This window comes from Petaurus breviceps, unplaced genomic scaffold (assembly GCF_028583685.1).
Source record: "Petaurus breviceps papuanus isolate PSGF00001 unplaced genomic scaffold, PetGlider_PUasm1.0 90823, whole genome shotgun sequence".
NCBI lineage: Eukaryota > Metazoa > Chordata > Mammalia > Diprotodontia > Petauridae > Petaurus > Petaurus breviceps.
The window spans coordinates 4,282,364-4,309,300 of NW_027187352.1; the positions used below are offsets into that span (position 1 = coordinate 4,282,364).

Genomic DNA, 26,937 nt, shown 5'->3' on the forward strand with positions numbered 1-26,937 from the left:
GGAGGTACCTTCTCAGGGCTAAAAAGAGCCTGATACCCAGAGAAGAGACTTATAAACTCCCTGTTTACCAGGAGAGTACAGTGTCTCTATCTGCTAACCTCACTTGGTGTCATGTTGAAGGCATTTCATGGTCTCCCCAGATCTGATCAGACATCCCTGGGTCAACTCTCCATTGCCTGCCTCAAAGGGGAGAGCAGAAGCTCAAGTGCAGGGGACAAAGAGCAGGAGACAAGCCTAAGGGAGCTGGAGTAGAGAGGGCCAGCCCTTAGGGGTGTGGCCGCTGCTCAATGGGACCATCCCAGCCACAAGCCCGCCTTCTCCACTGAGCTGCTAGAGGTTTGTCCCAGACGAGAGAGAAGGAGGGGGGTGAGAGGAGAAGCACAAACTTAGGGAGGCAGAGGGAGATTGAGAAACAGAGGAAGGGAGAGGGAGAGAGAGAAGGAAAGTGGAGTCAAACAAAAAGATACTGGGAAAGAAAGAGAGGCAGAAACATAAGGAGAGGGAGAGGCTGAAGGGGGCAGAAACTGAGGTTAGCGAAAGATAGTGAGTGAACAAGTGAGATTGAGCAAGGCTGCTCTTACTTAAGGGGGGGAAGGGGGTGGGGCACCTAGATGCCCACCTGCCCTTGTGAGATTCGACAGACGCTTGTCTCCCTGCCTGAAATTCCACCATTAGAGTTTCATTTTCCTTCACACAGGTTTTGACTTTTAAAAAGGTGGTAAGGTAAATGTGAAGCCCCTTTCCCGCGAGGTAGCCCCAGAGCAGCCTAGCAGGTTCAGATCAACGCCAACAGCATAAGACTTCGAAGCCCTGGTAAGTGTGGAAAGAGGGGAAGATGCAGCACCTGCCTGGACGTGGGGCGCGGGGATCTCAGAAAGGCAAGGCACCGGGAGGGGAGAGGGTGACAAGTGTGTGGAAGGAGGTGGGGAGTAGGCACTGATAGGGAGGTGGGAAGGCTCTTTGGCAGCTGATCCTTGCTTCACTATTGGGGTGCCCTTGTGCACAGAGACAGAGATAGAGGAGAAACAGAGATGAAAACAGGCAGAGAGACAGGAAAGACAGAGAGGGACTAAAAACAGGAAAGTGACAGGCAGGAGAGACAGTCTAAAAAGGGAGACAATTCTGTAGCGTATAGAGTGCTTTGGGCAAAATCTAGCAAAGTGGTTAGTGCATTTTAACAGAAGAGGGAAACTGAGGTTTAGAAAGGGGGAGTGATTTGCCAACCTACTGACTCTCTAAGTTTAGTGCTATTTTCCCTATAGCATAAAAAAGAGATAGAGACAGGGAAGGAGAGAGAGACTGAGAAAGAGGGAGACAGAGATTGAAAGAGACAGGGAGGAGGTGGGACATGGGGGAGAGGAACAGAGTGAACCAAAAGGCATAAAGAGAAAACTGGGTGTGATGTTTCGACTGAAATGAAGAAGAGGACAGAAAATTCAGAGATAAAGCCAGGTCACTGGCTTAGACTCATGGGAAAAGAGTAGGGGAAGGGAGAGCCGGGGCGGAGCCTGAGCTGGGGGAAGATGGTTGGTGGAGGGAACAAAGTCTTCTCAGAAAGCAAAAAGGATCAGAGGCCAAGGTAATGAAGCGTCAACCTTGAGGTTATACCGATGAACTTACACCTTGGCTGGGAATCATCCTCTAGCAGGAAGCTTGTAACCGATTTAGCAAGGGCAGGGCCCAGCTTGCCTCCCAGAGCTAGAGGGGAAGGCTTTCTGCCCAGAATTTGTAGAGCATTGCAGGTCCAGGAAAAAAGGAAGTGGGACAGCCAGGACTTGAAAATCCTGCTTTTAAACTGCAGCAAGAGAAACTCAAGCTAGACTTAAAGGAAGACTTTGCCAATGTGGGAGGGGCAGGGTTGTTGGGGTGTGAAGACTGTGGTCAGAGACTGGGGCGACCTTCCTCTCAAGAGCTCTTTAGGAATCTCAGTGTTAATGATAAGAGTAACCCTATTAAGCTTGTAGAAGTGCAGGGATTCTTCTCATTTTACGAATGAGTAAACTGAAGCTAGGGCAGGGGAAAAATGACTTGGCCAAAGATATACTAGTAGACAGTGACAGAGATAGAATTTTAATTTCTCATTTGAACCGCTGATCAAAAAGTGTGAGAATCACTTTTTACAAATGAGGCCCAGATGGGGCAAATGACTAGGCTAAGGTCACAAAGCAGGGGGTAGAATCAGGATTCCCTCCCTAATGATTCCAGGGGAGCAGAGGTTCATCTTTCCTTGCTTGATTGGTTGACAGAACTGGAGCCTTCTGAACCCAGAGAATAAAAGGACAGTGGCCAGACAGCTGTCTTCAGATGTAGGAAGGCTGTGTGGTCTGGGCAAGTCACAGATCCTGTTCGAGACCTGGGCTTTCTACTTCTGTAAAAGGAGGTTCATTATTCTGGTAGATATACCTGCCTCACAGGTGTATTGTGAGTATCAGATGAGATGAAGAATGGAAACTTGGTAGCCATATTGAATTGTCACCATCTTTACTATTACTTTATTTTTTGTCTTTTTGGAGGGGGTGAGGGCAGGGCAGTTGGGGTTAAGTGACTTGCCCAAGGTCACACAGCTAGTGTGTTAAGTGTCTGAAGTCAAATTTGAACTCAGGTCCTCCTGACTCCAGGGCCAGTGCTCTATTCACCATGCCACCTAGCTTCCCCTTTATTATCACTTTTGAGGCAAAGGGAACAGGCTTGTTCTGCCTGGCTGCAGAATGGGGGAAAGTTGCCGTTATGAATTCCACACTATGTAAAGACACACTTCCTTGTGATTGTTGTTGCTTGTTCAGTCATCAGACTCTTCATGACCCCATTTGGGGTCTTCTTGGCAAAGATACTGGAGTGGTTTGCCATTTCCTTTTCCAGTTCATTTTACAGATGAGGAAACTGAGGCAAACTAGGTTAAGTGACTTGCCCACAGTCATATAGCTAGTAAGTGTCTGAGGCTGGATTTGAGCTCAGCTCTTCCTGACTTCAGACCCAGTGATCTATCCATTTTGCCATCAGAACTGGACTCTCTAAAACTGAAATCATCTGCCTAGGGAGGAGGTCGGAGGTAGGTAAGTGGAGAAGGAAAATGATAATGAGATCCCCATCACTGCAGGTCTGCAGACAGGGCTAGATGACTGCTTTGAGGGGACACTGACAGGGGATCCATGTTGAAGTACCAGATGCTCTCTGGGATGCAGTTAAGTATCATAGTGAGAGCACTGGACTTGAAACCAGGAAAACCTGAGTTCAAATCTTGCTCTCTGCCTCAGTTTCCTCATCTGTAAAATGGGGATGATAAGAGTATCAGCCTCCCAGGGTTATTGTGAGGCATAAATGAGATAATATTTTTTAAATGTTTTGCAAACCATAAAGCTTTATGTAAACACTAATATTAGTTATTATGCCTTCCAGTTCTGAGATCCCTTCATTCTCTAACTTTCCCCTTCCCCGAGTCTATCCCTATCTTATGATACACATTCTGCCTGGTTTTGTGAATTTGTATGCTGTGTCTCCTCTCTAGGTGAGCAGCTCTTGAGGTCAGGGTTTTGGGTGTTCTACATTCCTCCTCCCCACCTCTCCCCCCCACCAGCCTCCCCAAATCCCAACCCCAGGCTCAGGAAATGCTTGGTCAATGAGTTTGGGTTTTTTTTTCCATTCTTCTCTTCCTGGCAGCCTCCCCCTTTCCTCCAGTTCAGACACCTGGTGTTTCCCTCTTCCCAAGCCCTGGGCAGGGGCCAAACTTTCCTCTCTAAGACAATGAGAGCCACTGGCCCAGCAGAAATGTCCCCCTTGGGAGAAGCACTTCCTCTCAGCCTTGGCTCTTTCCTATTCAGGCTCAGATGCTTCCCTGAAGCCATCACATAAGGGAGCATATCACAAGTCTCCCACACTTACAGGTACTTTTCTCTAAACTGGAAAAAGCCTTGGCCTCCTTAGGAGTTAGGTGACCCAGGGTTCAAACCACAGCTCTGTTACTAGCTAGCTGAACAGTGTTATACAGATGTAAAGGGTTATTACAACTCTTGTTATTATGGCTTCTGGTGCCAACTCTGTCACTTACTCATTGAGTGACGTGGGGTGAGTGTCACTCCAGGCCTTAGTTTCCTCCACTATAAAATGGGTGTGATTACTCCTGCCCTATCTTCTTCCCTGGGACATTAATAATAATTTTAGCTAGCATTGTAAAGATTGTAAAACCTGTTACCTATAGTAGTATCTCATTTGATCCAGCCCTCTAAGGTAAGTGCCATGATTATGCCTATTTCCAGAGGGAGAAACAAAGATTTAGGCTGAGTTGCCCAGATTGACATAGCCAATAAATATCCAAAGCAAGCAGGTGGCACAATGTAATGTTACTGGGATATAAGATCTTCCTGCTTATTAACAGGCCTCATGTGGAGCCCATTAAGGGAAGCTTGGTTAAGGGAAGTTTGCTTGTAGGAAGGCTTTCATACCTTTTGCTAATTTCTAACTAGGCACCAAGTCACAAGGATTGTGATGCCTTCTGGCTCTGAGAAGTGTATCTATACTCTGAGTTGGTATTTTGCTTTGGGGGCTCACTTATGAGAAAGATCTTGTGATTCCCTGGTCTAGATTCTGAGTGGCCGTGTGTTCACAACTCCTGGCCTCCTCAGACGTAAAGGCGCTCTCCATCCAGGGATGTATGTAAAGTGAATAGTTGATTCAGGGAGTCAGAGTTCTGTCTGTTGGTCTTTATTTCTCTGCTTCTATTTTCTCCATTTGTATTTTCTCTTAACAGGGTTCTGACTTTCCCCCGGAACTAGTGAATGTAATTAAAAAAGATTGTTGACCCCCTTAAACAGCTATCTTTCCTAGTAAAGCAGATCTAAGAACCTGTGCTAGCAGCCATCCTGAGGGTGCCAGTGTGGTTGCTGCTACTCAGTGGATAGAATGCCAGGCCTGAAGTCAGGAAGACTCTTCTTTGTGAGTTCAAATCTAGCCTCAGACACTTACTAGCTGTGTGACCCTGGGCAAGTCATCTAACCCTGTTTGCCTCAGTTTCCTCATCTGTAAAATGGGGAATATAATAGCACCTACCTCACAGAGTTGTTGTGGAGACCAACTGAGTTAATATGGATAAAGTGTTTATACGGTATCTGACACATAGGTACTTAATAAATATTTCTTCCCTTCTTTCCTGACTTCTTGACTTGAGCTGAGTTGTCTTTTTTTTTGGGGGGGGGGTAGAGGGGGAGGTAGAACAATTGGGGTTAAGTGACTTGCCCAAGGTCACATGGCTAGTTTTTGTGTTAAGTGTCTGAGGCCAGATTTGAACTCAGGTCCTCCTGACTCCAGGGCCAGTGCTCTATTCACTGTGCCACCTAGCTGCCCCAAGCTGAGCTGTCTTTACAGGACGAGTAGGATTCAGAGTTGGGGGAAGAAAGAGGAAGACTATGGCTTTCTGTGGGAGAGCGTTAGAATTGGGACCAACCTGTACAGAGACATGCATGTGGATGATGGGGTATTGTATGTGAAAAATAGCAGAGGCTAGTTTGACTAGATTGTAGAGTGAGAGAAGAGGAAGAAACCTACAATAAACCTAGGAAGGAAGAAGCTAGGAGCCAGAAGGCTGAAAGCTTTCAATGCTGAACAGAAGAGTTTGTAGCGGTAAAGGTAGGTGGGAGCCACTGAAAATTGTTGAGCAGGAGAGTAACATGGTCAGATTTGTGTTTTAGGAATTTCACTTTGCCAGTTTGTCATAGGATGGACTGAAGAAGAGAAAGGCTTAAGGCAGAGGGACCACCTAGGAGGCCATTTCAGTTGCACAGAGAGGTGATGGGGGTCTTAACCAAGATGATGGCTGGGTGAGTGGAGAAAAGACAACAGATTCAAGAGATATTGTGGAGGGAGACTCAATAAGCCCTAGAAAGAAAGACTGTTTCTTGGTCTGCTAACAAAATAAATCACAAACTCAACAAACACATATGATTCCCTCCCACCACCACCACTACCTCTAAAAAAAGGGAAAAACAACCAGACAATGTGTTTATTTATTGGGACCTTTGATGGGGTATAGGCTCTGGGAACCCCGTGAGCTCTCCTTGAATCTTCCCACCCAATGAAGCATTTGCCTGAGGCCATAAGGCTCTCATTATAGCTGGGCCCAAATCTCTGTTACTAGCCTAGCCCTTCTTTGTCCTGCTACCCCCCACCCTTGATTCTCCCAAAATATCTATACCCAAATCTGTTACCCTTAAACTAGCCTAGCCCTCCATAGTCTGTCTTCTCCAGGTAGTCCCCAAGCTACTTCCCACTCTTAATCTCTCATTACTGGAGTCTGAACTTATATGACTCCTCCTCAAGACCCTCTCCAAACTCCTGTAAACTACTCCTAGATCCCTCCCACAATCTTTCTGTATATAAGCTCCATCTTGCCTCCATGAATTATCTAGGGCAGACTTACTCTGTGTCAGATTTTTCTGGCCTGCTAGTGTCACAGATACCTAGGCTTATTAAGAGTCTACCCATTATGAAGAACCTTTAATAAACTTTGTTTTACTTTGGCTGAGAGAAGACTTGAGTCGAATTCATTTGGCAGGACCCGGTGTGTTGATATTTTGGGGTCTTGCATACCCCTAAACCTTAAACTTCAACATTTTATGGCTCCCTGACCTCAAGACCTGGCCACAAGAAGATGAGTCTTGTGAGTTTGGGAATGAGTCCTGTAAGGATTAAGGATGGATTGGGGGAAAGAGGACAACGTGTGAAACTATGGGCTAGTCCCCTGGGGTAAGCCTAAAATGGATCCCTTAAAAAAAAACCCAGATAATCTAAAAGATAAGATAATCTAAAATCCCCCACAAGTTAGAGGGCAGAATTCTTCTCTCTACCCTCCCTCACTTGTCTTATCTGCCATTTTGTGGATGGAAAGATGGGTCAAGAAGGGGGTGACTGAGTTTGGGATGGGGTTCAGAGGACTAAAAATCCCCTCCTGCCCCAGGGATCTCAGCTCCCTGACCTTCCCTGGAAACTACCAAAAAATGTGTGATTTCTCCGCAGACCCCACAACCTGCCAAGGCTACTTCAGGCCAAGTAGCAACAGCTGGAAACAGCTGGACAGCAGGACTACCATGAGGTCACTGCTCTTCCTGTGGGACCACCCAGTGGGTCTACGAAAAAGAAATTTCCCTGATGTCCACAGCCCCTCCCTCCTTTCCCCTAACAGCTGCTGCAGAATGGACGAGTTTTCATTGCCTCCCCCTTAGTTCTACTTCCACCCCCTACTGGGGCCTTTTGTATAACAGAGGGTAAGCAGATGAGCTTTGGCCTTGACTCAGTCTTCCTCTTAGTGGAAAGGGATAGGCTTGTATTCAGGAGAGTCCTAGCTTTGTCACTGATCTGCTATGAGGCTTCATGCAGATCACTTCCTCTCTCTATGCTCATGAAACAATAATAAATCTGTAAATAAAAACAAAGGGGAAACAACTTGCCAAACCTAACACATAGGGTCAATGTTGAGGAAATGCTTTCTAAATTGTAAAACATTACAGAAATATGAGATGTTATGCTGCAAGAAAGCAATCCACAAACATTTGTTAAGCACCTACTGTGTGCCTGCCCCAGGCTGGGGATATAAAAATAGAAGTGAAAATCCCTGCCCTCAAGAAGCTTGTAATCAATTGGAGGAAGGAAGGAAGGAAAAAAGGAAGGAGAGAAGCATTTAGGCATTTATTAAATGCCTACTGTGTGATAGGCACTGTGCAAAGCACTTTGCAATTATTATCTCATTTGATACCACAACCCAATGAGGTAGCTGCTATTATTATCCCCATTTTACAACTGAGGAAACTAAGGCAAATAAAGGTTAAGTGACTTGCTCAGGATCACATAGCTAATAAGTGTCTGAGGTCAAATGTGAACTTAGGTCTTCCTGACTCCCAGCCCAGGGCTCTGTACATTATGGCACCAGCTAGATGCTCCTGAGCAAATGTGTGCGTAGATATAAACAGAATTAATACAAAGTGATGAGGAGAAAACTGGGCATTAGCAAATCAGGGGATCAGCAAAGGGTTCCTGTAGAAGTTGGTGCTTAGGTTGAGTGTTGGAAGAAACTGAGGCTTTAATGAGGTGGAAGAGAGGAGGTAGTGCATTCCAGACTAGGGGAACAGCTGGTCCAAAGGAAAGGAGATGGAAGGGTTGTGTATGAGGACAATTTGACTGAACCAGAGAGCATATGAATAAGGCTGGAGCCAGATCGTGAAGTGCTTTAAATGCACAACAGAGGAGTTTATATTTGATCTCACAGGCAATCAGAGAGCCATTGGACTTTGTGGAGTTAGGTGGGTGACAAGGTCAGAAAGTCACTGTGGCTGGAGTTTGGAAGATGGATTAGAATGAGGAGAGCCTTGGGGCAAGGAGCCCAACCAGGAAACCTTTGGAATAGTCCAGGTAAGCATCCACAAAGGTTTCAACTCAGGTAACTGTGGGTGGAGAGAGGGATTGTGGAAGAGAGAGAGATTCTGTGGAGGCATAAATGGTGAGGCTTGGCGAATGGTTGGATGTGTGGTCTGAGGGAGGGTAAACTGTCCACTCTCAGCAATAACACTTCAAGGCATATACCACAAGGAGGTCAAAGACAGAGGGAAAGGTCCCGTATGCACAAAAATATTTTTAGCAATGTTTTTGTGGTAGTTTAAAAAAAAAAACAACCTGGAAACAAAGTGGGAGCCCGTCAATTGGGGAGTGGCTGAACAAATTGTGGTATTTGAATGTAATGGAATATTAATTCCTGAGCTAGGGCAGTGTCTGTGTGAGTGGAGAGAAGGGACTGTATGAGAGAGATGTGCAGATAGAAATGACTAGATGGGAAACTAACTGATTGGATGCGTAGGGTGAAGGAAAGTGAGTTGTCAAGGTTGAAGTTATGAAACTAGGTGAATGGGATAATGATGGTGCCCTCAAGAGAATGAGGAAAGTTTGAAAGAGGCATCAGCTTGAAGGGAAGGGAAGGTTTTGTATAGATTAAGTTTGCGACATATTCGGTGCTATCTCTTTATCCATTTAACTATCATCTATCTATCCATTAATCTCTCCATCTATCATTTATTCCTCTATTTATCTGTCAATCTATTTATCTCTCTAATATTTAGAGTCAAGTTCTCTTTAGAGGTATGGGTACCTAAAATGTCAGAGCTAGGATTGACCTTAAAAAAATTGAGTAGAGTCAGAACTAGGTAAGATCTTTAAGATCCTTTAATGCATAACATTCTTAACCCAGGGTTTGTGGTCAGGGATCCATGAACTTGAACTGGAAGAAAGCTCACATCTTTTTTTCAATAACCTTTACCTGAAATTTATACTTCCTTCAATTATGAATTTTTAAAATTTTTTAATTATGAATTTTTAGGAGAACACAATCTGAGACACTCACAGGCTTCTCTACATTGCCAAAGGTCTCTGCAAAACAAAAAAGACTAAGAATCTCTAGCCTAGATAGAGGGGCAACTGGATGGCACAATGGATACCAGGCCTGGAGTCCAGAAGACTTTGTTAGTTCAAATCTGGCCTCAGACACTTACTAGCTATGTGACCCTGGGCAAGTCACTTAACACATTTGCCTCAGTTTCCTCATATATAAAATTGAGTTGGAGAAGGAAATGGCAAACCACTCCAGTATCTTTGCCAAGAAATCCCCAAATGGGGTCATAAAGAGCTGGACATGACTGAAAACCACTGAACGATAACAACAAAGTCTAGTCTAGACAGTTTTAACATTCCATTTTCTAAGTTCCCTTTCAACTCTGACCTTCTGTTCTAAGGTCTCTTCTATCTCTAACCTGCTGGGTGTCTATAAAAGAGGGCAGGGCCTGTCTTTTGAAAGTTTGCTGGAGGAGTTTAAATTGTGTATTAATCTCTACCCACCTGCCAATTTAGCATTTAAATGAACTTCCCCCCAAGGTATGAGTTATGAAAGGGCTAATTTCAGACTTAATGACTTGAATTGGAACCTCAGTGATTAAGGGCACAGGAGAATCTAATAAATTGAAATTTACTAGAAATAAATATAATATCATGCTTAGGTTCAAACAATCATCTTCACAGTATAAGATAGACAAACATTCATCTTTTAAAAGATCTGGGAATTTTAGTGAATTGTAAATGCAATATAAGTTAGATGTCTGGTATGACAGCCAAGTAATATAAAGGAGTGTTAGGTTGTTTTATGAATGATAGGGTGTCTAGGACTTGGGGGGGGGGGTGATAACTCTGTCTTCTGCCCTGGTCAGATCACACATGGAGTGCTCTGTTTTAGTTCTTGGTGCCACAGTTTAGGAAGCTGGAGAGTGTCCAGAGTAGGGCAACCAGGATGGTGAAGGAACATGAGACCATGCCACATGGTGGCACTGATGCAGTTTGGGTTGCTGAGAACCCCAAAATGTCAGGGTACAGGACAGCATCCCGCTGGACTGCATTCATGCACTCAAACCATCTTTCAGCCTGTGTCAAAAGTCCTAGTGAACCTGCAACTTAATAGGAATGGGATTGAAGATTAAATACAAAAGTGAAAGAATCTGGATGGTAAATAGTCTGGGGCAGACTTGGTGCCACAGTGAAAGGAATATCAGGTAGGCTAATTCCACCCCACCCCCAACCTAGATGGGATTAAGGAGTGGTCTGTATATGCAAGTAGCCTGGGATGGGCCAAGGGTAATAATGAAAGAAATGTCAAGTAAACTAATTAGGTGATCTAGATGGGCTGGAGTGAGCCAGTCTTGTGTGGAAATGCATGTGATCTGAACTGCTGGAATGCATGGAAAAATTCAAGAATTGGGTTGTTTCTGGAGATTTAGTCTTTTCCTTTGGAGAGTCATTGTCCAAGTCCCATAATCCCATCAGCACCACTGGAGAAAGAGACTAAAAGGGAAGAAAAAACTCCAGGGGACTCAAAACACCAATCATGTGCTTCATAGAAGGAGACAAAAATGACAAATATTTTCATGGAAGCACAGATTCTGGTTAAGAAATTTACTGGAAAACAAAACAAAACAAGAAAGAGGATTTGTGCCGTCAAGCCCACTGGCCTATGGCTCACACAGGCTCCACTTTCTTCCCCTTTTGAAAATCCAAACAATGCTTGCCCTTCTTTGGTTCTGTGAGGTCTCTGTTCTCTACTACCTGATTGTGAGCCATTCTCAGAGGCTCAACAAGCAGACTCATTTGTTTTTCCAGGGATGTAATTTGTCAGGGTCCAATGACTTCAATTTACCAGCAGCAGCTAGGTTCTTTCTTATTACCTCCTTGAATTTTAACTCAATGGTAGCCATATTTTGTCTCTATTCCACTCCAAAGAATAGTTTTTTTTTCTTGGCCATGCAGAGGAGTGCTAGATTTGGAGTCACAGGACCTGAGTTCAAATCCTGGCTCTGCCATTTCTTCCCTGCGTTACTTTGTTAATGTTATTGAACCTCTCTGGCCTTCCAAAATGAGGGAGTTGGTTTAGATGACTTTGAAGGTGCTCCCCAGCTCTAAATTCATTATGTGGTGAGCCTTGGATACAATGGCCATCTTCCTGTATTTGAAGGGCTGTTCCACAGAAGAGGAATTAGGCCTGTTCAGTGGTAGAATAAGGAGAAAACAGTAGAAGCTGGAAATAGGCAAATTTGAACTTGAAAGGAGAGGAGGCCACCTGATCATTGGGGCTGCACAAAAGTGGAATGAGCAGCATCCGAGGTAACATGAGATCTTTGAGCAGAGCCTCGATGGCCGTTTGATGGCTGTATTTTCATGGGCATTCCTTTCATGTGTGGGTTGGGCTATGAAGCCTCCAGCTCTGAGATTCTGTGGTCCCAAGCTGTCACAAGGTGACCTGAGATATTTGGGGAGGGACGTATTATTTCTAACTGGGGAGATCAGAAATTTCATAGTATAGGGGGACATAAACTGAGACAGAGAAAAATATTTAAAATGAAGAGGCAGAACAGAGTTAGGAATGAGATTAGAATAGGTTCTAGGCTCCAAGATGGAAAATGCAAATAATAATGGAAATAGGAGAAAGCAAAAAGATTTGTTTCAGGGAAGAGTTTCAGTCATTTAAGATGTATAATTTCCCAAAGACAGACATAGAGTCATGGATATTGAGCTGAAAGGGATCTCATGGGCCATTTAGTCTAACCCTTTCATTTTGCAAATGAGGAAACTGAGGCCCAGGGAAGTTAGGTAACTGGCATCTGTGGAAAGGAGATTGGAAGCAAGGAAATGAGTTGAGGCAAGAAGTCTCAGTTAGAGGTGATGAGAACCTACATTAGGGTGATATTAATAGGAATGGTAGAGGAAGGCCTGGATATGAAGGGTATTGTGGAGGTAGAATGGACAAGATTTTATAACTGATTGGATGTTGGGGCTGAGAAAGAGGGAAAAGTAAAAGATGACTACGAAATCTCCAGTCTATGGAACTTAGAAGATGGTAATGCCGTTAACAGAAATAGAAACATTGAGAGTGGGGGAAGGTTTGGTGAGAAAGATGTTGAGTTTAGTTTGGGACATGTGGAGTGTGAGATGGCTTTGGGACATCCAGATGTCTGGCAGGCAAATTGGACATGGGGAACTTGAACTCAAAGGAGGGAGAGGCACTGGAAAAGGATTAGTAGAAAGGAGATAATTAAAGCCATAGGAGTGAATGAGATCCTTCTGAAAGAATTCAAGCAGCCTGTGGCATCTGCCCCTGAGTGCCTGTATTATGAGGGTAGATGAGCTATGTATGCTTTTACCCAAGATGCTAGGGGCCCTCCTCTAGTTCTCTTCATATTGCATGGCACACACAGGCTGTCTATGAGTTAACCTTTGCTCTTGAGACATTACCACCAACAACCACCCCCCTTTCCTTTCTGATCATCTGACATCCTTTACATCCCTTCTCTTACGAAATTCTTAGCTGTTAATGTGGTTGGCTATTTATGCTCATCATGTGGACACGAGGACACACACACACACACACACACACACACACACACACACACACACACACGCTCAACTTCAATTCTTGGGAGGCCAATCTCAGTATTCCAGGAACTGAAGTTCCACAATATCACCATAAGATTATTGTTGTTAAAGAGATGGGCTTTTTGATTCTCAGGAGGAAACTTGGAGTCATTAAAATTACAATGTAATTTCCTAATGATAATCAAAAAATGACCTCAGGGGTGATCTAGTCCGATCCCTCATTTAGTAAATGAAGAAACCTTTAGGCCCATGGAGATTCAGTGACATGTCCAAGATCATAAGTCAGCATCAGATGTGGGATTTGAATTTAAGTCCTCAGACTCCAGAGCCAATCTTCTTTTCACCATAATCCACTGCCTTTAACCTACCTTCTTTTCTTCCTCCTGTCCAATTCTGGGCCCACTTTATTGTCCAAGTTCGGAGTCCAGCTTGTGTATATGTTTTGATGGACCAATCTTTGGACTGTCTGTTCATCTGCATATTATAGTTTGACAGTAGATAAGTACTGTTATACTCATTTTACAGATGAGGAAACTGAAGGTCTAGGAGGCTTATTGAATTGTACAAGGTCACACAGTTTCATGGGCTAAACTTGAATGCATGCTTTCTGACTCCAGCACTCTTTGCACTAGACCATGTTGGCTTGTGTGTGTGTGTGTGTGCGCGTGCTCAAGTAAGCACGCACTCACCATTTCCCCTACTCAAATGTGAGCTATCTGAATGGCAGAGAATGATTTATCTTTGTCTCTTTATTAGCTTGACCCAACAACAGAGCAGGTCCTCAATAAATATTTATAGTTAACAATTAACCCAAGCTGGGACTAGTGGCTCATGGGAAAAGGCTGTCATGTTGGCCAGCTTGAGAGGAAGGCTTGGGGAAAGTCAAAAGCAGAAACTTTAAAGAGGGTCCTCTGGGTACAGAGGAGCTCAGTCACTTGTAGTCACTTGAGGGAGCTGAATGGAGGGAAGGAAGGGCGAAGATGCCAAGTGTCCCCTGCTTCAGTTTGTCATAGGCACAATCCTTAGAATACCAGAGATTAAAAGGACCATTAGAATACAGAACATAGACTATTAGATCTTGAGGGGCAAAGAACCTTACAACATAAAATAAACAGTGTTAGAGATGAAAAGGCCCTTAGAACACAGAACCAAACTCTTAGAACTGAAAGAGACAAGGACCCTCAGAATATAGGGCATAGAGCATTAGAGATGAAAGGACCCTTAGAATGTAGACAATATTAAAGTTTGAAGGGACAAGGACTTTTAGAGCATAGGACATAGAATATTAGAGATGAAAGGACCCTTAGAACACAGAACATAAACTGTTAGAACTCAAACGGACAAGGACTCAGAGCATAGCACATAGAATGTTAGACCTGAAAAGAACCTTAGAACATAGAACATTTATTCAAAACCTTTAGTAAGCACCCAATGTATAGAGCACTGTGCTCTAGGATGGGAAATATAGAGAATTTTGCTGACATTGTCCAGGACCTTGTGGAGCTTACATTTGGGCAGGGGAGGAGATGTGAACACAGATGATTAATATCCAGTATCACAGGATAAGTAGTTAAAGAGGTGTGAGTCAAGTGTTTCTGAGGGCCTAAGGGGAAAGGTTGTTGCTAATCAGGGGATACAATGGAAGGCTTCCCAAAGGTTTTTCAGTGGAGTCTTCAGCAAAAAGGAGGAATTCACCAGGTAAAAGGGAAGAGGGAGGATCTTTCATGGCACAAGGATCTGAATGAACAAATGCAGGGAGACAGTGCATTGCAGAGTTTGGAGCATGGTCCAGTTCAGCCACTGAATAAAGCATGTGGAGGGGACTCATATCAGACAGGGTTGCAAAGTCAGGATGGTACCCACTATGGAGGGACTTGAAAGCCAGACAAAGGAGTCTGAACTTTATTTAGTGGGCAATAGAGAGCCACTGAAGACTTGGGTAGGAGTGTGATGTGATGGGATCTCTGTGTCAGCATTTTATTTTGCCATAGGGATCAAAGCTAGAGTGCAGGTGGGAGCCAGTGGAGGCAGGAAGAACTCTTCAGAGGAAGGCTATTTCAATAGTCTTCAATAGGCAGGTGATAATGAGAACTTGTAAGATCAGGGAGAGAACAGAGGAGGTTGATTGATGCAAGGGAGGGTGCTCAGGTGGAATTGATGGAAGGTCCTAATGGGAAGAGAGAAATCTCTGGTTTCACAGAAGAGGAAACTGGGGCTCAGTAGGGAAAGGAAAGGAAATGACTTGTTCAAAGATCATATTGACTTAGGTTCATGAACTTTAGCCCTACAAAGGATCTCAGAAGGGGTGGCTAGGTGGCACAGTGAATGGAACGCTGGCCTTGGAGTCAGGAGGACCTGAGTTGGGTCCGGCCTCAGACACTTAACACTTGCTAGCCATGTGACCTTGGGCAGGTCACTTAACTCTAATTGCCCAAGAAAGAAGAAAAAAGGATCTCAGAGACCATCTAGTCCAACATCTATTGTTGTTTAGTCATCCTGTTGTGTCTGACTGGGAACCTGTGACCACACCAATACTGTCCGTGGGGTTTTCTTGGTAAACATACCAGGGTAGTTTACTATTACCTTCTCCAGCTCATTTTACAGATGAGAAACTGAAGCAAACAGGGTGAAGTGACTTGTTCAGGATCACACAACTAGTAAGTGTCTGAGATCAGATTTGACTCAGGTCTTCCTGACTCTAAGCCCGGTGCTCTATCCACTGAACCATATGTGTCAAAAAAAAGTCAGTTTAGTTATTTTTAGTCAATCCACCTCTTCGTGATGCAATTTGGGGTTTTCTTGGCAAAGATCCTCGAGTTATTTGTCATTAACAAATGAGGAAACTGAGACAAAAAAGGTTAAGTGACTTGCCTTAGGTTAAACAGGAGTGGAAGTTGGAAGGGAAGAAGAAGAGAAAAGAGGTGAGACTGGGAAGGAAAAGGGAAAAGCACAAGAGAAGATCAGTAGAAAAAGAGAAGAGATGAGGTAGAGAAGAGGAAGAAGAATAGAATAAAAACATGTAAAGTTAGTGGCAGATCTAGGACTAAAGCCTAGGTCTGACCCCTAGCATAGGACTTTCCATTGGAGGATTCAGATGGGCTTCATTAGACAGGAGACCACTGGATCAGGATTCACATCACCTCCACCCCCTAGTCAGACCCTAAGCCCATTTCTTAGATGCTTCCAACTCTCTCCTCAGTGGTCTACTGCTGACCCAGCACCAGAGAAACCAGCATCTCTGCTAGAGTACTTCATAAGTTAATGCTAAGGTGAGGGAAAGGATCCAGAAGGTATCAGCATTTGATATCAAGGAGACATCAGTTTCTCTTAAAAGTTCTCTAATTCCCAATTCCCATAGCCAACACTAAATCTCCCTTATCCCTCTCCTCCCTCTGGCCTAACTTGATCTATTCTTGTGAAATGGTTGGCATGGAAAGGGAGGGTAGGTGGAAGGAGAAGACCATTTTGTTTTGTTTTTTAATAGCCCTTACCATCACTTATGATTTAAAGCCCTGGAGCTTGTGGAATCTGCCCAGGGCTAGGAGTCAAGAGTCTTGGGCTGAAGTTCCAGCTGGCTGTGTGATGGTGGGTAAATTACTTCCTCTCTCTGGGCCTCAGCTTTGGCCTCATAGAACATCAAAATGGGAGGAAACCAAGTCCAGCCCTTTAATTTTCACAGATGAGACATACTCAGGATTGCATAGACAGTAAGCAGAAGTGGCAGGATTCAAACTCAGGTCCTCTATCTCTCATTTCAAGGTTATTTCCACTATGCCTCACTATTACTCCTATAATATGTGTAATAATAAAAAATAGTAGTGATAATAGCCAGCATTTACATAGCACTTTTAGTTTAGTAAAGTATTTTATATATTTCAACTCATTGGATTCTCACAATAATGCTGTGGTTTAGGTACCATTATTATGCCTACTTTTACAAATGAGGAAACCAAAGCACAGAGAAGTTAAGTGAGTTGCCCAGGGTCACATAGCTTTTAAGTATCTGAGACAGAATTTGAACACAGATATTCCTAACTCCAGGTTCCAAACTCTGTCCCCTGTGCCACCTAGCTGGGGAGGGGGGCATTTCTGCTTAGTGAGGGTAAAGGTAAAGTCAGTCACAAAGTTTCCATTATTATTACCAACCTACCAAGCTCTTCTAGATCCCTAGCATAAGGCAGACTCTATCCTCCATTCCCCATATTTAAATCCCCAATGCCAACCCCACCAACCCAATCCAGACCAGCCCCAAGGCATTTCACCATGTGTTCATTCCCAGTTTCAAGAATTTTTCCTTTTTTTTTTTAGTCATCCTGTTAATGGCACCCTCCTTTCCTGTGGAGTGGGAAAAAGACCTTCAAGTCTCTCCTCACCCTACCCCATTCTCTACTTAGTTATCAAAGTAATCTTCCTAAATCCCAGGTCTGACCATGTCACCTCCCCTATTCAATAAACTCTAGTGGCTCCCTACTACCTCCAGGATCAAATAGAAATTCCTCCGTTTAACTTTTAAATCTCTTTGCAATCTGGCCTCTTTCTACCTTTCCAGCCTTCTTACATCCTACACTCCTTTCCATGTATTATTTGATAAAGAGACATTGGCCTCATGGCTGGTCCTTGAACCAGATGCTCCATCTCCCAGCTCCATTTCTTTTCTCTGCCATGTCTGAAATGCTCTCCCTCTTCATCTCTCCTGGCTTCCCTGATTTTCTTCAAGTCACAGATAAATTCCCATTTTCTACAAGCCTTTCTTTATCTCCTTAATGCTAGTGTCTGCCCTCTGTTGATTACCTCCAATTAATCTTTTACACAGCTTGATTATACATAATTGATTATTCATTATCTTCCCCACTCGATTGTGAGCTCCTGGAAGGCAGGGACTGTTTTTGCCTTTCTTTGTGTCCCCAGGGCTTGGCACAGTACCCTTTGGCACACGGTAAGCCCTTAATAAAGGTTTGTTGACTTATGATTGACTGCTAGATTGAAAGGATGGCTATCTGGCAGCTTGCTAGGCTGTGTAGGGTGACCTTTCTTTGGAAGTTGCTTAGAACATGAGGCCTCAGAGGTTGTTTTGCTAAGAAGCTGTAAAATCCAGATCAAATATACTTGGCAAAGAGTCTGGGGCTTTCCAGATGGCTGACAAAGGTAGGGAGCAGGGCACTAACTCTTAGCTCAGAGATGTTCCCTCCTAGGAACTCTGGGTCAGATGATTCTGAGCCCAGGAGGCCAGACCTGGGGGGCTTTTGGGTGTTCTGGATTTCTTGGCAGCAAACTCTTACCCATGATTCCTCCATCCCCTTAATAGAGCATCTGGAACACTGAAAGTACTAGGGACAAGCTGCTAGATGGACCAGCTAACTGACAGTTGATGACTGATTTATTGATTAACTGGATCAATGACTGACTGACTTTTCACCTGATCAAACTGTGGGCTGACTAATCAATGACTCTTGTGGCCCAGAAAAAAATTATATCTCTCCCCTTTTATCCTCCTGAACTCTCATACCCTGGAATCTATCCCCCAGGAAAAGGCCATATAAGTAATCTATTAGATTAGTTCCAAGTCACATTGGAAATTTTTAATTGTCAGGCAAAGGACTGAGGACAGCAGTGGAAGACATTAGCTGATAATTAGGGGGCTGGGTGGGGTTGGGCTGGATGAGAGCTGAGAAAGTGGAAAACTGATGGCAGACATTGGGGAGGAGACCCTTCCCCTAGGTCCAGCCTCAGGAGGGCAGGCAGTGGCTTTTGACTGAGCTGTCAGCCTTGAGGGATCACTGGGGTCCAGCTCTTGTTGCCCCCACACCCACCCTGGGGCATGGGATCTTTCTGAGTCATGGGAGTTTCCCATTGGCTAAAATCTCCATCTTCCCATCCCCATTAGGGCTCATTCTTCCCTCCATCTCTGATGACTGGCTTGTGCTCTTGGCCCAGGAACCCCAAGCTCAGAGAGTCCCATGAGTTCCATGGTTTTGGCTCTACTTTCTGCCCTCATACCCTGTGTCAGATTGACCCAAAGCAACGAGTGGGCAGCTGCTGCCCGCTCAAAGTCTGTTTGATTGTGTTTTAATAATTAATGAGAAATGTCATGGAGTAGCGGGAAGCGCACCAGCCTCGAAGTCAGGAAACCCTGTGTCCAAGTGCTGCCTTTCATTCACTGGTGGGGTGATCATGGGGAAGTCACGTAATCCCCAGACAATTCTCTGAGGATGCAGGATAGCAGATGGGGTCATCCGTGTTGGTGAAGGGCACTTGCACACTGGAAGTGTCCCACATGGATGAAATCATCACTCCTGACAATAACAATAGAAATAGCTCATTTTTAGAGCACTTTAAGGTACACACACACACAGCAATGTCCCTACAACAGCCTCATGAGATTGGTTGTTCAGAGATCACCTTTTCTATTTTATGAAGGGAAGGAAGGAAGGGGGGAAGGGAGAAAGGAAGGAAAGAAGGAAAGAAGGGTGAAATCTGAAATAACTGAGGAAGCAAAGGTGTGAGCTTCTAAGCATATTGATTTATCAAGTAATGCATTCCATTTGCATAACAAATTGGGACCCAGCCTCAGCTTGTCACTGGACCCTCAGTACAGGGGGAGACAGACTTTTATGCACTAAAAGAAAATAACAGGATGTAAACTAGGATATAGAAGCTCAGGGGCACAGTGGATAGAGCACAGGGCTTGGAATCAGGAAGACCTGAGTTCAAATCTAGTCTCAGACACTTACTAGCTACGTAACCTTGGACAAGTCACTTAACCCTACTTGCCTCAGTTCCTCATCTGTAAAATGGGAATACATTGGAGAAGGAAATGGCAACCCATTCCAGTATCTTTGCCCAGAAAATCCCATAGGGTCACATAAAGCCAAACATGACTGAACAACAAAAACCAAGACACAAGATTAAGTAATCTAATTTCTAATTGGAGAAAAGATTAGGGACTTTCTGAGTTGGGAGCAGGGAAAGCAAACAGGTGCAATTCCCTGAAATCAGGGGGGAAAAGGATTAAGTTTTCATCAGTACTTCTGCTCTCCCCCAGTGTCTGCACTCAGTTATGGAAACAATAACTGACTGATCAGTACGTGGTCAGTTTTCAGTTAAGACATATGGGTTACTTGAGATATAGAATTATGAGAAAGTTCCTTGTATCAATCTTTGGATCTGACCAGGTCAGATATAACTTCAGCATAACTTCAGTCTTAGTTAAGGGTCTCTAACAACAGGTAGAGGTGGTTTAACTTCCCAGTCACGCAGGGATACCTTCAAACAATACAATAAGCTTTTCTCCCAATTCCCACTATTGAATAAAGTTTTTTTTCACAAGACACAAGTTGGATTTTTGAATAGAAAGGGAACTGAGCTAGATCCAGAATTGAGTCACAAGGTAGAGACAATTTGGTTCACATAATTCCAAGGAGGAAAGGATGGATGGAAAAAAGGAAAGGAAAGGAAGGAAGGAAGGAAGGAAGGAAGGAAGGAAGGAAGGAAGGAAGGAAGGAAGGAAGGAAGGAAGGAAGAGGAAATAAGCATTTATTAAGAACCTACTATATACTAGTCACTGTGTTAAACACTAAAATACCTCTTTTCATCCTCATCACAATCCAGTGAAATAGGTGCTATTATCTCCATTTACAATTGAGGAGAATGAGGCAGATAAATGTTAAGCAACTTGCCCAAGGTTACACAGCTCAAAAGTGGCAGATCCAAGATTCAAACCTAGTTCTTCAGACCCCCTATTTCAGTATTCTTTTCACTACATTTTTTTTTTCTTAAAGCAGCAGGATTTGGCTATGTTCTCTGGGTTAGCTGGTTCTTGGCTTGTTGCTCATTCTCCCTTGCCCAGTTTCTCTGGGTCAGTTCATGACCCATCCCCTTTCTAATACACAGTCTCTTTTACTTCAGTAGAGGGTAATTACAAGAAGCCTAAGACTCCAAGGTTTCCAAGTGCTTCCCACCCATAGTCCTTCATTTTTCTCCTGCCCTCCCCTGCCATCCTCGCCCCTATTGCCTGTCACTGTATAATAGAGTTATCTGTGTTTGTATGGCATCCTCCCACGCTCTCTATGGACAAAGACTGTCCTATCTATCTAAACTTTGCCTCTCCTGGTTCAAGCATGATGCTCTGCATGTCAAAGGTGCTTAAAAAGGAGAGGTTGAACTGAATAGATGGGTTTTTACAATGGTGAAAAACCAAGTGCCAGAAAAGAGAGGTAATTTACCCAATGTCACACAACTGGGAAAAGTCAGAGGCAGACTTTGAACCCCTGTCTCCTGACTCCAGGTAAAATGCTCTTCACCTTACCCTGTGCATCCTCTCTAGGAAAATAAGCCCTGGGCTGGATTTGAATACCAGCTCTATGATGTGTGTCCCTGGGGAAGTCTCCTCTCCTCTCTGAGTTTCAGGTTCCTCATCTACAAAAATGAAGGTGAGCCTTCTTTCTACCTTCCTCACGAGGATGTGGTAGCTCTTGGAAAACTGTAAAAGCATGATTCAGCACCAATTATTGGTAAATATTACAAAGTTATAGCAAAAAATAGTGATAAATAGGACTATTTTTGTTGTTGTTCAGTCATTTTTCAGTTTGTCTGACTCTTCATGACCCCATTTGGGGTTTTCTTGGCAGGGAAAGTGGAATGGTTTGCCATTTCCTTCTGCAGTTCATTGTACAGATGAGGAAACTAAGACAAAGTTAAGTGACTTACCCAGGGTCACACAGCAAGTAAGCACATCTTTAAATAAATATTTGGAAATCAGGGAAGAATATTCAGAAAACAGAGACACAGACTAGTGAGTTTTGGATCTAGAGTTAGGAAAGTTGGATTTAAATCTTGATGCAGCTAGCTGTGTGATCCTGGACAAGCAACCTAACCTCTGTGACCCTCCTCAGTAAAATGGGAATGATGTACTGCCTACCTCACAGAGTTATGAGGAAAGCACAGATGAAAACTTAAATGCTATAGAAATTACAGTTATTAGGGAGATCATCTACTCTGATTTCTTCATTTTGCAGAGGCTAAAACTGGGATCTGGAAAGGGGAAGGGGTGCTAAAGTAGTGTGGCAGGTTAGTGGCAGAGCCTGACTAAGTCCCAGGGCTAATGTAGACTTGCAGATCAGGGCTCTTCATTATGCTACAGGTGGGAACACAATCCAGGTGGATACCATAGGTTGTGTGTGTGTGGGAGGGGAAATGGATGGTATGCCTAGAAAAAGTGTTTCCTTGCCCTATGAATTTCTTGTGTGAGTTTGAGGGGGACTGAATGAGAGGGAAATCTAGGAGGAGATAGAGAGAGAGAGAGAGTCCAGGAGGTGAGAGGAAGGGGGACAATGCACACTTCCTTATAGGAAGCACAATAAAAGAGGCAACCAAGGGAGTTTCTGGGTAGAGCCTGGAGGAAGTCTTTGCTAGCCTGCTCACTGTGCTTCCCGGGGAGACAAGGAGACTAGTCTTCCCAGCAGGAACCATCACTTTGCCCTCAGTGAGCCTCCCCATCCAAACCTGGGGTCCTGGGGTCATCTTGTATAACACAAACCCCCTTACCTCCAGACAATCTGGTCTTCAGCTGTCTCAGTCCAAGCTGATTCATGACTTTAGTGGGAAAAAAATAAAGTTTCTAGGAGATATCTTCTCAGTTATGGGCTTGCATCAGTTTCCCCAAATCCCTGGGAAATAGCCACAAAGGCACTAGATTTGGATTCAGGACACCTGCTACTTCTTATTGCATATGTGGCTTTATGTAGTCATTTCTCCTGCTTGAGCTGTTTCCTTCCCTGTAATATGAAAGAATGAAATTAAATGATCTCTTAAAGTTGCTTCTGGTTTTAAAAATCTGAGCTCTTCCAGGGATCTGCTCTGGGATCTTCCAACTCATTCCCTCAGTAAGATCTGAGAAAGCATGTAGAAAAGAACCTCTCTGACTTTAGGATGATGCCAGCAGAGCTCAACAGGTCCTCCCCAGCTTTCAAAGTTTCAAGCAGGTTTCTTGCAAGAGGCAGAAATTTAAGAGGAGATGCTATTCATTCTCATCATGAAGTTGGGGGGAAAGGGGGAAAATGTCAGGAGGGAGCAAGGGAGTGGAATGGGAGAGGCTTTGGAAGACAGCTACAAACTTAGAATCATAGAATGCTGGAGCTAGAAAAAACTTCAGAGTTCATGCAAAATATGGACCAAGTAGTTTGGTGGAAAGAGAGAGTCCTAACAAACTGACTGGTAGAGCCCAGGGTCAGGATAGACCTTGTGTGGAGGAAATAGGCAGGGCATGCCAAGATGGAATGTCCAGTATGGAGAAAGGCAGGAAGGTAAAAAAGGGAGTTCATGGAAAATCTAACTGGAAACAGTACAAAAAAAAAGACTGCTTGTTTCATACGCAAGCCTCTTTTCTTTGTCCTTAGAATATTAAGCATAGAATTGAAAAAAGAAAAATTAAAAAAGGTCAGAAACTCAGGTCTTGAGTCCTTCATGGTCTCTAGTTTTATGCTTTAACACTTCTGCAAACCTCAAATGAGAGTCCGGGCCCCTGGAACAGTTCTGCCCATCCCCATTTCAATTCTGCACATTTATTAAGTTCCTACCATGGACAGGGCCCTGGAAGATGCAAAGTGCTGGAAGTCCAAAGTATTGATTTTAGAGTCAGAGAATCAGGGTTGGAATCCTGCCTCCTCTACTGACCAGCTGAAGGATCTTGGGCAAATCACTTGATTTCTGTTGGCCTCAATGACCTCATCTGTAAAAGGAGGAGGGCCTGGGATAAATTGCCTCTAAGATTCCTTCTGGCTCTGAAATCTGTTATGAAAAGCACAAAGTGCTTCTAGTCTCCTAGGGGAAGATAGATAGATAGATAGATAGATAGATAGATAGATAGATAGATAGATAGATAGATAGATAGATAGATAGATAGAGATTTATATATGCACACCCATATATACACACTATATATTATGTGTATATGTGAGATATATATGTGTGTGTGTGTGTATATATATATATATATATATATATATATATACATACACACATATCAGTAAGAATGAAAGACTGAATGGGAGAGGGGCAAAGGAGAGATCAGAGGATACAAGTGCCCTAGGGAAATTAGAGGAGAGAGATAACACTTAATTTTTACATTTTCTAATCTAGTCATCTCTAGTAAGAGGCAGTATGGATTAGTGGATAGAGAACTGGCCTCAAAGCCAAGAAGAGCTGTGTTCACATCCTGGCTGTTTGACCCTGGGCATGTCTCTTAACCACTCAGGCAACTTAAAGGCAACTCAATAAGAGTCTAAGTTGCAGAAAAGGTAGTGATCTGTACTAGTAGAGGAATTTTCCTCACCTGGGAGTTCCCTTTGATCGGTGAAATCCCAGGTCCAGTCCCCAGCTCTCTTCCCCTGTTATCTAGTAGTGGGTATGAGGCAGGTGAATAAATAAACATAATACATGTTAGAAAATGCTTAACTATGTAGTAGAGTTCAGAACAGGCTAAGTGACTCTAGGCAAAAGGACTCCCTTGTTAGCTGGGGAATCAGGGAAGACTTCATGGAGGAGGTGACACCTAAGCTAGGTCTTAAAGGACAATAATGGATAGAGAGAGGAACCTGTAAATCAGTAGATCAGAGTTTGAGTTCCAGCTGTGCTATTAACTAGCTATATGACCTTGGGAAGTTAACTGCTCCTCTGGGCCTTAGGGTTTTTTTTTTCTGTAAAACAGAAATAGTAACATTTGACCCTATTTGAAGATAGGAGGATGGATAAAATTCCCCTAATCAGTGGATATAACCATGCAAGAGGACATACTACTCATTTTATCATCAAATTAGGGGTGGGGGAATAAGGAATAAAGAAAGTGAGTCAACAGATAAGCATTATTAAGCACCTACTGTGTTCTGGGCTCTGTGCTAAGCACTGGGGATGTGAGAAAAGGCATAAGATAGTCCTTGCCCTCAAGGTGCTCACAGTCTAACAGGGGAGACGACACAAAAAAGAAACTGAGAGCAGGGGATTGGGGGAGGGGTTCCCCAGGCTCCAGTGTGTGACATCATGAGGAGGTGGGAACTTTTGAGTTGATTTTGTCTTGGAGAAGGATGAGTTTCTGGAGATGATGAAGTCTAGGAAAGTAGCCAGGTGGGAAATGAGAAGAATTCCCTGGGTGCTAGCCTTAAAAGGAGGAGGTTCAGGGAGGAAGGAGCTCCCAGATATCCACCTCCCATGCTCTCCAACCAGAGGGAGGAAGAGAGGGTCTCCAAGGGTGCTAAGAAGGTGGGAGCTCCCAGTTGATTTTATCTTGCAAAAAGGGATGCTTCGAAGGAAAACTACAAAGTTTAAAATTAATAAATGCTACAACTCGAAGGAAATAAAATGAGACCCTTGGGGCAGCTAGGAGGCACAGTGGATAGAGCCCCAGGTTTGGAGTCAGGAAGACTTATCTGGCCTCAGACACTTATGAGCTATGTGACTCTGGGTAAGTCACTTAACCCTGCTTGCCTCAGTTTCCTCATCTGTCAATGAGCTGGAGAAGGAAATGGTAAATCTCTCCAGTATCTCTGCCAAGAAAACCTCAAATAGGTCATGAAGAATCAAACACAACTGAACAAAATTTTTAAAAAAATGAGGCCCAGAGAAGTTAAATCATTTCCCCAAAGTTACACAGTGAGTTAGCCATAGAGCAAAGAAATCAGACCAAAGACGTCTGGCTTCAAGTTCTCGCGCCTCCATTTTTGGACTCTTGGAAGTCAGATATTCAGCAATTTTTTGGTTTAGTCTTAAGTCTCATGAACTGCCATCGACCTTGCTGTTCCCTATTCCAATGTAGAGACCAAAGCCAAAAGGGACTTTTTGTTGGCTGTTGAAAGGATTAGATGAGATGTTTTGTGTGAAAGCAATTTGTAAATTCTCAGTCCAGCCCTCTCCCTCCTCTATGGGGTACCTCTAGGAGGTATAAATTATACATGAGTATCTTAATTGAATGGTTGACAAGGAGAAAAGGCAGAAAGTACTAAGAGTTAAGAGTGTCTTAGTGGCCATCTCAGGATGGCCAGTTCTGGGGGAAGGGAGAAGATTGGCCAGATCTCATCTATGTGCTAATTAACTGGGCAGGTTTCCAGGAGAGGAGACTGACCTCCTGCAAGACCCATGACCTGATCTCTTTTCACCCTATGGTGGGACACATCTCTTTATAGGACCAGCCCAGCAGAGGACTGAAATGTCATATCCCAAAACTGAGGTCAAGATGAGCAGTGAGCCTGTATCTAAAAGCCAAGCTGAGCCAGTCCAGAAAAGGCTCTGTTCCAATCTATTTCTCAGCATCAAGGTACCGAATCTGCCACCAGGAGACCTTGGGGAGGAAGGGCTGATAGAGGTGGTCAAAGGCTGCTCCTGGAGAAGATGGGTTCAGGGAAATCCTCATCCCCAAATTTGATTCAGTTCAACAAATATTTATAAGGAGAATGAGGTGCATAGCCCTGGGGACAGGGAAATTTGGAAGAGGGTCTGGCTTGTGGCTTAGTTACCAGGACCCTCAAAGGTAGAACCTGAGGAGCCCCCAATCAGGAAAGGGAAGACATCATATACAAATGGCATCAATAAAAATTTACTTTTATTGGTAAAAGAATAAACTGTTGATTCTCTACCCAAAAGAAACAGTTTGGGCCAAATGACTATTATCCAAAAAATTATTTTTTACCATGAATCAAATGAGATATATTCTCTCCTCACTTTCTTCCTTAGTTCTCTGTCTCTGTGGCTCTGTCTCTGTCTCTCTCTTTGTCTGTCTCGGTCTGTCTCTCTGTCTCTGTCTATCTCTCTCTCCCGTAATCCCAGAGCTCTACCTGAAAAGGAGGGAGAGTCCCAGGAGGATGGAATTTACCTCAAATCCTAAAAGACAATTAGAGAAGTCCTTGAGGATCAGAGGAGGAAGGAGTGGGAGGAGGATAGGGGTGATTGTGTTTGGTTAATCCTGGAAGCCCTCCTGGATGAAAGGGCCTATAACTGAGATATAAG

General features: G+C 43.8%; 1 protein-coding gene across 3 annotated transcripts in view; it reads left to right on the forward strand.

Moving 5' to 3' along the window:
- Positions 1–320: 320 nt before the first annotated feature.
- Positions 321–26,937, forward strand: part of SLCO2B1 (solute carrier organic anion transporter family member 2B1) — a 101,178-nt gene continuing 74,561 nt past the window's right edge. Inside the window, exons 1-2 of one of the 3 annotated variants that reach the window (XM_069070856.1) lie at positions 321–813; positions 26,118–26,248. In XM_069070856.1, the coding sequence (XP_068926957.1) occupies positions 26,141–26,248 (108 nt within the window). In that variant the 5' untranslated portion in view covers positions 321–813; positions 26,118–26,140. Of the gene's footprint in view, positions 814–1,489; positions 1,580–26,117; positions 26,249–26,937 lie in introns of those variants that run through there. The other 2 variants (XM_069070857.1, XM_069070858.1) reach the window with 2 other exon arrangements.